At 39.3% G+C, this 12989-nt stretch overlaps 1 protein-coding gene across 1 annotated transcript; it reads right to left on the bottom strand.

The window, feature by feature from the left end:
• Positions 1-530: 530 nt before the first annotated feature.
• LOC109236474 lies at positions 531-1991 on the bottom strand. Its single transcript, XM_019402656.1, has 2 exons — positions 1740-1991; positions 531-1496 (listed from the first exon to the last, which is right to left on the bottom strand). Exons 1-2 carry the CDS (start codon positions 1989-1991, stop codon positions 531-533), a joined length of 1218 nt encoding a protein of 405 aa, XP_019258201.1.
• Positions 1992-12989: the final 10998 nt, after the last annotated feature.

Here is a 12989-nt window from a genome sequence, read left to right as displayed (position 1 = left end):
CTTCAAAGGCCTGATAAACTATATGCTCACTCCCCTCTCTTGCTTCAAGACATGGGACTGATGGGTCCCAATAAATTGATTGCTCATCTTCCCCGTGGACCACGATCTCTTGATCCTCATGCTCGAACTTTACCATCTGATGAAGAGTAGAGGGCACAACCCCCGCTGCATGGATCCATGGCCTCCCTAAAAGAAGGTTGTAGGAGGTGTCCATGTCTAGAACCTAGAAGGTTACTTCAAAGTCTACTGGGCCGATGGTCAGAATTAGATCGATCTCTCCAATCGTGTTCCTTTTTATACCATCGAAGGCTCGTACGCAGACATTGTTGGGTCAGATTCTTTCAGTCCCAATTTCCATGCGCTGTAAAGTGGAGAGTGGGCAGATGTCTACCCCCAGAACCTCCGTCCACCATAACCCTTTTCACATAGTACCCTTCGCATTTGACTGTTAGGTGCATGGCTTTGTTATATGCGGCCCCTTCTGGGGGCAAGTCATTTTTGCTGAAGGAGATCTGGTTAATTGCGAAAAATCATTCTGCCATTCTCTCCAACTGCTCTACAGAATTCTCGACAGGCACATATGCTTCGTTAAGGGTTTTGATCAATACTTTCTGATGTTTGGTGGAGCTCATCAATAGAGATAATAAGGAGACTTGTTCGGGAGATTTTCGAAGCTGGTCAATCACTTCATAATCTGCCATTTTCATATTTTGAAAGAAGGCCTCCGCTTCTTCAGCACTCATGGGCTTCTTAGATGGGAAGCGCTTCCTAGTGGCATTGTTCACCTCTTCCAAATTGAAATACTTTTCAGTTGGGTTATTTTCTTGAACTTCTCCTGAGATTTCTTTGCCCTTATAGGTCACCACTGTTTTATGGTAGTTACAAGGCACCGTTGTAGGATCTGTCATGGGCCTCTGTGGCGCGCGGCCAATAACCACGGGCTCACTCAGCCTTGGCGGATTAATTGACCCCCGCACCACATAAGCTCCCTTGGGCATGTACATTTGGGTCGCCTTGTTCAGTTCAAATCTCCTAGGAGGACTCAAAGTCATCTGCTTTTCCTTGCGGCCCCGAGGGACATAGAGTACAGCATCTTTGGCGGGTGCTGCCCCAGTTCCTGCTTCAATTTTCTTCTCTGATTTTGAGTGGGCGGTTTTGTTCTTTTTCTCCCCTTCGTCTTGCTTTGGGGAAGTTTTTGGTTTCCTCTCTACATCAGCAATGGCGATGATGGCCTTCAATGCCGGGTCAAATTCCTTATCTTCACAGATCATTCCGATTACCAGCCCGTTGTTGTGGGCCGGCAGTGGGGGGTTGGTCACATTGGGTATATCCTCGACCCTTAACACTATCTTCCTCTGTTCAATCAAATCCTCCACGGTTCTTTTCAAAGTCCAACAGTTTTCTATATCATGCCCCTCAGCCCCTGAGTGATAGGCGCATCGGGTGCCCCGTTGGTAGGAGGGTGATTCTGGGTTTTGCCTGTTTAGAGGTACGGGCTGCAGCAGACCCATTTGGACAAGCTTTGGAAACAGACTGGAGTAGAATTCACCGATTGGTGTAAAATTTGGCCTCCTGGGTGGTTCATGAGGACGGAAGTTATTTTGTGGAGGATGGGGGTCGTAGTGGTTTTGGTGAGGAGGCTGGTTTCTAGGAAATGGAGCTTGGTTCTGGTTGGCTTGTTGCTGAGGCCGGACAAAAGGTTGAGCATTCATGACCGCGTATGGCTGAGGAGCATAGGCCATGTCCTGGTGAGGGTAATAATGCTGAGGGGTTCTTTCTGGGAACATGGATCTGGGAGCACGGTGTCTTCTTGCACCTGATGCTGCCATGGATGTTTCTTCTCTCTTCTTGCCCTTTGCTACTCCTCCAGACCCACCCTGAATGGCTTGGGATGTTGCTCTAATAGCGGATTGGCTTAGGATTCTGCCTGTTTTCAATCCATTTTCCACCATTTCACCGATTTTGATAGCTTCCGCGAACGATTTACCCATAGCTGACATCATATTTTGGAAGTAGTCGGCTTCCTAAGCTTGGAGGAACACTGTGACCATTTCGACCTCGTCCATCGAAGGATTTACTCTAGATGCTTGCTCACGTCATTTGATTGCGTACTCCCGGAAGCTCTCCGAGGACTTCTTTTTCAAGTTTGCCAGTGAGTTTCTGTCTGGAGCAATGTCTATGTTGTACTGGAATTGTCTGACAAAGTCTCTAGCGAGGTTATCACAGATGTGCCAACGAGATATATCTTGATCCATATACCACTCGGAGGCAATACCAACCAGACTTTCTCTAAAATAAGCCATGAGTAATTCTTCCTTTCCTCCGGCTCCTCGTAACTGATTGCAGTATTTCTTAAGATGAGCAATAGGATCACCATGTCCATCGTACTTTTCAAACTTTGGAGTTTTGAATCCCAGAGGCAAGTTGACGTGAGGGAACATGCATAGAACAGCATAGGACACACTTTTCTGCCCACTCAAATATGTTCTTGAGGCTCTGCTCCAAGCTTCTCATCCTCCTTGCAATTTCTTCCTGTTCGGGAGTTTTGGGAGTCTTTTCCTGTCCCGCAGTGAACTCAAATTGAGGCGGCTGAGGATAAGTATAAGTGGGGAACTGAGGAGGCTCTATTTGGAAGGTGGGTGTTTGGAATGTAAAGGCCGAAGGGTCAAAATTGGGCCTAGGCAGTGCAGGCTGTGTTGTGGCTGAGCACGGGGGAGCGGTGAAGATATTGGAGGCTGCTCCGGACATGAACACCTGGGGGCGAACCTCAGAAGGTGTTCCCACGAAATGAGCTGACATGGTGGGCTGTCCCAGTGGGGTGTTTGGATGATTGATTGGAACATTTGAAGTACCCCCTGATCTAGGAAACAGTTCGGGGAATCCCGGGATAGCACTTAGCGGCTCTCTTCCATTCGCCCAAGCATCCCACATTTCCATGACTCGAAGACGTAAGACCCTGTTCTCTTCAGCCGCTGCAGATTCTGAGGTCGGGATGCCCGAGATTGGGCTATCATCTGCGATGGGGATTGTTGGCAAGGTGATTTCTGAAGACATTCCGATACTCCCCTTTGATCTAGTAAAGTATGGATGTGAAGCTAGGTTACCACGGAAAACCAACCACCGTTTCTATAAAACCTGGACTGGAATTTGACAGCAGCAAACGGTTAGTTTGAGACAAATAACAGATAGGTAATCGCACGTTGGGGTGTGATGCACCTATACAGTTAAATGGGTTTCTACATGTTTTGCAACAGTTGCATGCTTCATCCCGGCTTTACTTATTTTTTCCCATTTTCCTCCTTTTGATTTCACTCTTTCTTTTCCTTGCTTTTCCTTTCTTTTGCCCTTTTTCTCTCATAATTTTTCATCGCCTCTTTTTTTTATCACTCTTTTTTTCTTTCTTTTGGTTATGGTCGAATCCTATGGAGATTGATTACGTATCATGACCCCTCATGAATCAGACCGAGCGTAGTTCTGGGAGATCGAGAATAGAGCAAATAAACTAACTCTCTCTTCTTCTTTTTTTGGAATTTTTTGAAAGAAATGCTTTAAAAGAAGAAAGAAAATACTTTTCTAATTCTTTTTTGATTTTTTTTTTATTTTTTGATTTTTTCTTTTATTTTGAAAGAAAGACTTCTAAAAATTCCTTTTCTTTTGATTGGAACTTTGGGAATTTCAAAAGTAAAAAGAAAATATTTTTTGGTTGAATTTTCATTTGTTTTCTCTCTTTTTTTAAGGAAGAAAGAAAATACTTTTGGATTTTAGATGTAACCTCTTAATTTTCGAAAGAGGGACTTTTTTTTTTAGGAAAATTGTTTTGAATTTCTGAGCTTTTCTTTATTTACAAAAGCACTTCTGAAGAAAAGCAAAAATATTTTGGACTTCAATTTTTCAAAATTTTATGGACATTTACAAATGAAAGACATCTAAAGAGTATTTTTGGGTTTTTTGTTTCTGATTTTTTTGGATTTTTGTTTTTTGAAAAAATACTTCAAAATGAAGGAAACGCGTATTTTGGAGTTTGATTTTTTTTTTTTGATTTTGTTATTTATTTCTATTTGCATATGAAAGACTTCAGAAAAAAGGAAACTACTTTTTTTGAGTTTTAAAAAAACTTCTTTTTTTTTTAATTTTCTAAGGAAAGATTTCTAAAGAAGGAACTAAAGGAAAATATTTTTGGATTTTTCAAAATTGGGGTCGGAACCGATGAGGTTTGCTACGTATCTCACATCCGGTGAGAATCAGACCCGCGTAGTTCGGTGAGATTTGACAAAACCAACTATTTTTGAAAACAAAAACCTTTCTTTTTCTTTTATTTTCTCAAAAATTCGGCAGAGTTTCAGTACCATTTGGGTATTGGTTTTTCAAAACGGGTGATTAACTCACTTAACCCTAACATTGCTATCCTCTTTTCCAACTCTCTCCCAAGCCGGTCAACATGCAAATCCAAAGCAAATAAATGCACAAGTAGCAAGTAGGATGCATCAGGATGGACTTTTCATTTCAGGTACACCTGTCCTAAACAGACCCAACACCTGTGTTGAGTCTCCTAAGTCAAATGCACGTGATGCGAACAAATGTTCCTACTAGGGATCCGGCATGAGTCTTTGTTATACTAGGTTTAAACCCTGGGTTTATTGTTCTAGACCTGGCTTACTCGAGCGGACAGCTCGAGCCGGGGGGGGGGGGGGGGGGGGCAGCGTACCGGGAATACAGAAGCTTCACCGGCTTTGCAACTTGTCCGAACCTCGTTCTAAAATTGGATAAGACTCTAGATAGAAGAGAAGTCACACGAAGTGCACCATTCTCCATGATGTAGAAGACTCAGAGAGAGGAAGAGTTTCGTAGCAGTTTATATATACAATTCACCAAATATCAAAGTGGTAAAGCATTTAGCACATTAGGATGAAACATGTAGGAAAATCAGATAAAGCCAATCATAACAGCTATTCTAAGCTTGAATTCTTAAACCCTGAACCGAAATTCTGGGTTTGTATCCCCAGCAGAGTCGCTAGAGCTGTCACACCACCTTTTTTACACACCACCCCGAAGGATAGTGTATAAGGGAGTTTTTCCACTTTAAGTAACATTATTCGAAATGGGATTATTTAATGATCAGAGTCGCCACTTGGGATAGGTTTGTTTCTGGTGTCCCAAGTCACCTGTTTATTTTCAATCCCAAATCGAGGAAAATTTCGACTTTCCAAGTGTAGTCTTCGAACCAGAAATTTTGACTAAGGAATTCTGTTAACCAGGGGGAAGGTGTTAGGAACCCCCGGATTCCGTGGTTCTAGCACGGTCGCTTAAACCATCATAATTGGCCTATTATCTGATTTTAATACATGTTCAACCTATAGTCCAATTTTAAAAATATTTACCGCTTTTAATTAATTTTAAGAAAAATTGAACGTCATTTAAAACGTGTCTTTGGATCGCGTCACATGAAATGCACCCGCAATCTAAAACACATTTTATTCAACGTTTTAGGATTTGGATTTGGGTCACATGAAATGCACACCCGAGTTTAAGAAGGTAAAAGTATTAAATAACGCGCCTAAAGCAACTAACACGTTGTTAACTTTGCGGGGGCCATGAAAATTCGCTAAATGGCACGTCCCGAATTCTAAGGATTTTAAAAAAAATAATTAAAGAGGGCCACACAATTTGTAATTTTATTTGCCACGGCGCACCTCAACTTTATTTTTAAGGATGTCCTAACTAATATTCGGAAAGTCCATGAACTAATATTATCTATTATGGCTCAACTCCTATTCTAATTAAAGGGTTTACGTAATTAAAATTGACTAACATCAGAAGCATTTAGGAAGATTTGAGCCCCGAGATCAAGCCCAGACCCAAACAAGGACATATTTCAATTATTGAAAAGGTCCTTAGTTCAAATCTGCTGCCTAGCTTGGAAGGCCCAATGCTCACATTTAAATCATTAAAAATATTAATTCGAAAGAAAAAGTGATCCAAGTCTTGTAAAGCTATGGGCCCAAGGATGGGCCCAATTCAAGTTGCTCACGCCTGGAACTGGCCTGGGTGCCATGCGAAATACCACATGAATGAGGGCACCAATTTTATTGGGCCTGGCCTTGAGCCCAGATGCAGGCTTTATTTTTTGAGAACAAACAGGCCCCAAATTTAAGGCATTAAAATTGAAAAGAAGGGAATTCAAGATCGAATCTCTGAACTCATAGGTTGCTGAGTTATTTAACGAAATAAACAAGCTTTCGATAACTGACCCTTTAATTTCGAAACATTAATTAGTAAGCTTTTATTACAAAATATAGACCTATTCTAATCTTTATATGAAATGAAACCTCATAACTTAACAATTTTGTCAAACACTCATCGAAATTGAAAACCCAACCATACCCAATATTTATGACTACACAAATTATCCAACCAGATTCCTATAGGACTGATGACCTGCTAATTTATATTGCTATCAATAAATGAATGTGTCAACCCCCACATAATCAAACAAACTCAAACAAAAATGAAAAGAATCAGTACTGCCTAATATTCACAAGTACAAACGATAGCACTGATTGCAGCTTTGTCATGAGCTCCAAATGTTTATAATATGTCATTAATTGACATACCAAACATGGAGCATAAATGAGCTAGTCGAAATAAAATGTAGTCAAGAGGAATAACATGGCAGAGTACTAACAGTAACTAAAATCAAAACAGGAAGTCAAGAATGAATCTACATAATCAAAGTCCACAGTCCAGTTTATCAATACACATAAGAAATACTTTTATAAGAATCTCTTTCGTACACAAGTTTCAGGGAAAAGGAAGCCCAATCAACAGCTATAGTTCTGAACCTAGGTACTAAATGTAAAATGAAAGTAAAGCAACAGGGATATCAACTTAAATGTAGCCTTCATTCAACACACTTCAAACTATTACAGGTTCTGCAATCGATCCTCAATTATGAGCTAAGGAAAGTACCTGGAAGCAGGAAACATGGAAGAAGTAAGAGGCCGCAAGTTCAGCAATAGCAGTAACAGGGACAGCAAAATCAACCCAGAAACGATCACTTAAAATAGGTTTGAACCCACAGCAATGTCAACAAAGTTCAGTAATTGAAGATCCAACCCAAAATGAACCAAACAAACTGAATACCCACACAGATTCAACTCATTTTACCCCTTCAGCTATTCAGGAATAATTTGAGAATGGAAACTTAAAGGATTTTCTGGAATTTCAATAGAACTGTGAAATTTTTTGTAGTTTTAGCTCTTAAAATCCCTAAAATCTGATCTCTCCTATGTATTTTCAGCTCTTTTCTCTGTAGGCTCTCCATTCTTTTGGCTCTAAAATCTGACTTGCAAGGCAAGAAGGGTATGCCTTTATAGGCAAGCAATTAGGGCAGCCCTGCTGATTTGTTTTTACCCTTTTAGTCCTTTTTAATTTCTGTTTTTAGCTTAAAAGTCCCTAAAATCCTGACTTGTTTTCCAAGTTATACTACCTAAAAGTCTGAAATTGGTTAAAAACCCCTGCTAGAAGCTTCTAAGTTAGTTACCCTGAAGATTCCCCTAGTTAGACTACCTATATTTCCCCTGATTACCCCTGTATTTACCTTGGACTTAAACGGGTATGGGTCAATTTGCACAATTGGGCTTGCCCTTTTCTTCTAAATGGGTCAGAGATCCCAAAATTCCAAACTAACACTGGCCTAGTTAATGTCTGAAAAATAAGGGAAATGCAAACAGGGCAGCCATCTAAACTAAAACATTCATTAACTAACTAAATTAATAACTAACAAGCTAAAGATACTAAAAAATGCAAGACTAATTTTCATGAAGAAGAACGAGTACACAGTTTCTGGGAAACTAAAAATGAAGAAGAAAGACCAGGCGAAGAAATAGATGCAGAGGAGAACCAAAGCTAGATAAAAAAAACAAAAGAAAGAAAGAAAAATACTTACTAAGACTCAAACGAACGAAGGAATGAATCCGATGGATTTTTGGTTGACTATGTCATTAATCGTGTGTTCTTGAAAAGAACACACGAATAACATCACAATCGACCAAAATCTTTAAACAAAACTGGAGCCCGGAACTTTTGAAATTAGGGTTCAATTCTCTGATCTAAAGTTCGAAGGGTTTGTGGGTGATTTGAGGGAAATAGGCTAGGTATACGGGATGAGGGGGTCATGGTTGTCAAGGGGTGTTAATTTGGGGTTGATCAGAGGCGGCGCCACCACCGGAGAAACTATGGCGGCGCTAGGGTTCTTAACTTCCAACCAAGATTCGAGATTTGGGTAAGTTTTGAGGGAAGCTGGTCATGGATTCGAGACGAGGAGGTGGAGGGGAACGTTTGGTGTAATTTTGGTGGTCATCGGAGATTCGCCGCCGCCATAGGCGATTTCCGGCGGCGGCAGACGGTGGTCTTAGGGCGACGTTACAGGGGACGGTTTGGAGACGAGGAAGGGGTAGGGGGTTTGTTTGGACATTAATATATTAAAACAACCTAGCTTGTCAGCCGTCTGATCAAGAAACCTCGACGGCTGGGATTAAACCTTAGCTAAACAGGGTCGTTTCAATAAAAAGGGGGGATCAGAGCGGGTACTGACGCGGGTTTGGGCCGGGATCAGGGGTAATTTGGGCGGGTACTGGGGTAATTTGACTGGGCTAGAGTATTAAATCAGAGATTGGCCCAACTTTAAAAACCTTTTTCTTTTATTTCTTTTTCTTCTATCTTTTTCTTTTCAAATTAAAACAAAACTAAAATTAAACCTAAAAAACTAAATTAACCTACCAAATTATATTAAGCTCTAATTAATAATCAACACCATTAATTAAATACCAATTTAAAGGAAAACTAAACAAAATTCAAAGCTAAAATTAAACAAAGCAAATAAATCAATTTTTTGTATTTTTGTAAAACCCTAATTACTAATTAATCTAAAATATGTAAAATTAAATCCTAAATGCAATGCGTATTTTTTTGTAATTTTTTATGAATTATGTTAAATTAAAAATGCACACAGAAATGCAAATAAACATAAAATTATGCAATTAAATCCTAAAAATCAAATAATTAAAAGAAAAATCCTAATTTTAAGAATCCTGTAGGAGTAAATCATGCGAGGCAAAAAATGGTACCATAGGCTAAAACATGTATTAAAATCAGATAATAGGCCAATTATAGCAGCTTAAGCGATCGTGCTAGAACCACGGAATCCGGGGGTGCATAACACCTTCCCCCGGGTTAACAGAATTCCTTATTCAGAATTTCTGGTTCGCAGACTTCACAAGGAAAGTCGAATTTTCCTCGATTCTGGATTTAAAATAAACAGGTGACTTGGGACACCAGAAAACAAACTATCCCAAGTGGCGACTCTGAACAAAAAATAAATAAATAATCCCATTCCGAATAATGTCACTTAAATTGGAAAAACTCCCTTATACACTATCCTTCGGGGTGGTGTGTAAAAAGGAGGTGTGACAGCTCTGGCGACTCCGCTGGGGACCCAAACCCAGAATTTCGGTTCAAGGTTCAAGAATTCGAGCTTAGAATAGCTGTTATGATTGGCTTTATTTATTATCTGATTTTCCTACATGTTTAAGCCTAATGTGCTAAATGCTTTTACCGCTTTGATATTCTGTGAATTGTATATAAACTGCTACGAAACCCTTCCCCTCTCTGAGTCTTCTAAATCATGGAGAAGGGTGCACTTCGTGTGACTTCTCTTCTGTCTAGAGTCTTATGCCATTTTAGAACGAGGTTCGGACAAGTTGCAAAGCAGGTGAAGCTTCTGTATTCCCGGTACGCTGCCCCCCCTCGGCTCTAGTTGTCCGCTCGGGTAAGCCAGGTCTAGAACAGTAAACCCAGGTTTTAAACCTATTATAACAAAGCCTCATGCCGGATCCCTAGTAGGAACATTTGTTTGCATCACGTGCATTTGACTTAGGAGACTCAACACAGGGGTTGAGTCTGTCTAGGACAGGTGTACCCAAAGTAAAAAGACCATCCTGATGCATCTTACGTGCTACTTGCATATCTGTCTGTTCGGCTTGCATGTTGACCGGCTTCCCTGAAAGAAAATCAAAAAAAAAAAGAAAAAGAAAAACCAAGAGTGAGAGGTAAGTATTTAGAAAATTCTGAAACTCTGCTGAAATTTTGAAAAAAAAAAGTCAATTCAAAATGAGCCAAAATTTCTAGTGTCATGGTTTCCCCTGTTCCGTCAGATCGGCCGAACTACGCGGGTCTGATTCTCACCAGATGTGAGATACGTAGGCAAACCTCATCGGTTCCGACCCCAATTTTTAAAAATCCAAAAATATTTTCCTTTAGTTCCTTCTTTAAAAAATCTTTCCTTAGAAAATTCAAAAAAAAAATAGGAAAGTAAAAGTAGTTTTTAAACTCAAAAAAAATGGTTTCCTTCTTTCTAATGTCTTTCATACGAAAAAAAAAATCAATGAAATTCAAAATCCAAAAATACGGGTTTCCTTCATTTTGAAGTATTTTTCAAAAAAAAATCCAAAAAAAATCAGAAACAAAAATAAAAAAAAAATACTCCTTAGATGTCTTTCTTTCATAAATGTCCATAAAAATTTTGAAAAATTGAAGTCCAAAAATTTTTTTTGCTTTTCTTTAGAAGTACTTTTGTAAATAAATAAAAGCTAAGAAATTCAAAATATTTTTCTTAAAAAATTCCCTCTTTCGAAAATTAAGAGGTTACATCCAAAATCCAAAAATATTTTCTTTCTTCTTTAGAAAAAGAGAAAACAAATGAAAATTCGGACAAAAATATTTTCTTTTTACTTTTAAAATTCCCAAAGTTCAAATCAAAAGCAAATGAATTTTTAGAAGTCTTTCTTTCAAAAAAAAAAATAAAATCAAAATCAAAAATCCCAAAAAAATTCCCTTTCTTCATTTAAAGCATTTTTTTTAGAAAATTCCAAAAGAAAAAAAAATAATTAAAAAAATCAAAAATATCCTTCTTTTTCCTTAAAGCTTTCATGGTCTGAGTTTTATAAAAAGAAAAAAAAAGAGATAGTTTACTCAATTCCCAATCTTCCCGAACTACGCAAGATTTAATTCATGTTCCCACACGATACGTAAGCAACCCACATCAGGTTCGATCAACCAAAAAAAAATGAAAAAAAAGTGAAGAAAAGAAAAAATTGTTGATAATAATAAGGACTGACTGAGTCCATTCTAACATGTTTTGTTTTGAATTGTGAAGAAAGTTGAGGTGGTCGGTTTGTGGTAAGCAGACTGCACAAGATTCAAGGAAAAATGATAACTGACATCGAAGCTGTTACAAGTGCTCAAGAGACTCAGGGTCAGAGGGTTCAACAAGAGTCTACTGTGTTTGAGAAAAATAGAATACTGAGACAACAAATGACCGAAATGTGTCAAGCATGGGCCAGTGGTCAAGGACAGCCTCGTTATGAGTCACAATTTGCTACACAGCAAGAGCAGTATCACTCTCCTGAGTACTACTCCTACTCGTTTGATCTTCCTGCAAACATTGAGAAGCCTGCCCGAAAGATGGCACAGGAAGAAATGACCCAAAGAGTAAAAAGCTTAGAACGACGGCTGAAAAAACATGCAAGGGTTGGTAGGTCAGAAGAGTATTGCCTTCAAGGATCTATATATGTTCCTCGATGTCCATTTGCCGCCTGGTTTCAGGAATCCCAAATTTAAAAGTGTGATGGACATGGAGTATGAGAATCCTCTCGGGAACTTGCCGACTGAAATTGGAGAAGGCCATGGTGATTCTGATGAGCAAATTTGTGGCTAAATGTCAAGCTTAGCAATTGAAAAGTCATTCCCTCCTCACTTAGGAAGGAATCTTGGTAGCTTATTTTGATGTTTTTTCTGTTATCTGGGTTATTTCGGGGTTGCGATCCAGATCCCAAGTGGCGACTCTGATCATTAAATAATCCCATTTCGAATAATGTCACTTAAAGTGAAAAAACTCCCTTATACACTATCCTTCGGGGTGGTGTGTAAAAAAGGAGGTGTGACAGCTCTGCGAACCAGAAATTCCAAGTCACCGGTTTATTTTCAATCCCAAATCGAGGAAAATTTCGACTTTTTCATGTGAAGTTTGCGAACCAGAAATTCTGACTAAGGAATTCTGTTAACCCGGGGGAAGGTGTTAGGCACCCCAGGATTCCGTGGTTCTAGCACGGTCGCTTAAACCATCATAATTGGCCTATTATCTGATTTTAATACATGTTCAACCTATAGTGCAATTTTAAAAATATTTACCGTTTTTAATTAATTTTAAGGAAAATTGAACGTCGTTTAAAACGTGTCTTTGGATCGCGTCACATGAAATGCACCCGCAATCTAAAACACATTTTATTCAACGTTTTAGGATTTGGATTTGAGTCACATGAAATGCAGACCTGAGTTTAAGAAGGTAAAATTATTAAATAACGTGCCTAAAGCAACTAACGCCTTGTTAACTTTGCGGGAGGCCATGAAAATTTGCTAAATGGCACGTCCCGAGTTCTAAGGTGTAACGACCCGACCGATCGTTTTGCATTTTTGAACCCCGTTCCCTTAAATAGGACTTCCCGCACTTGCTTATGCTAATTTATGACTTGCGGGGATGGGTGGTTCGGAAGTTAGAAGAGTTTTGAGCAAGAATAAGTCTAGTTGCTTCTTTAAGTTTCTTTAAAAAGGCCAAGTTTGACTTCGGTCAACATTTTGTGAAAACGGACCCAGAATCGTGATTTGGCAATTTCTGAGGGTCCGTGGGAAAATATGGGACCTGGGCGTATGCCCAGAATCGAATTCCGAGGTCCCTAGCCCGAGTAATGAATTTTTATGTGAAATTGTTAAGTTAAAGTTTCAAAGGTTTAAATAAACTAAGAAATCATTGTTTTCCTAGGAATCGTGATCGGATCACGATTCCGAAACTTGGTACAAGTCCGAAATATTAGTTAAGACTTACCCGTAAAATTTGGTGTCAATCCGAGTAGTTTAAGGGCGTTTTGACCCGTTGG

Source organism: Nicotiana attenuata, unplaced genomic scaffold, assembly GCF_001879085.1.
Source record: "Nicotiana attenuata strain UT unplaced genomic scaffold, NIATTr2, whole genome shotgun sequence".
Taxonomy (NCBI): Eukaryota; Viridiplantae; Streptophyta; class Magnoliopsida; order Solanales; family Solanaceae; genus Nicotiana; species Nicotiana attenuata.
Note: the sequence above shows the minus strand (reverse complement) of the source record. Positions and strands in the feature narration are given on the sequence as shown.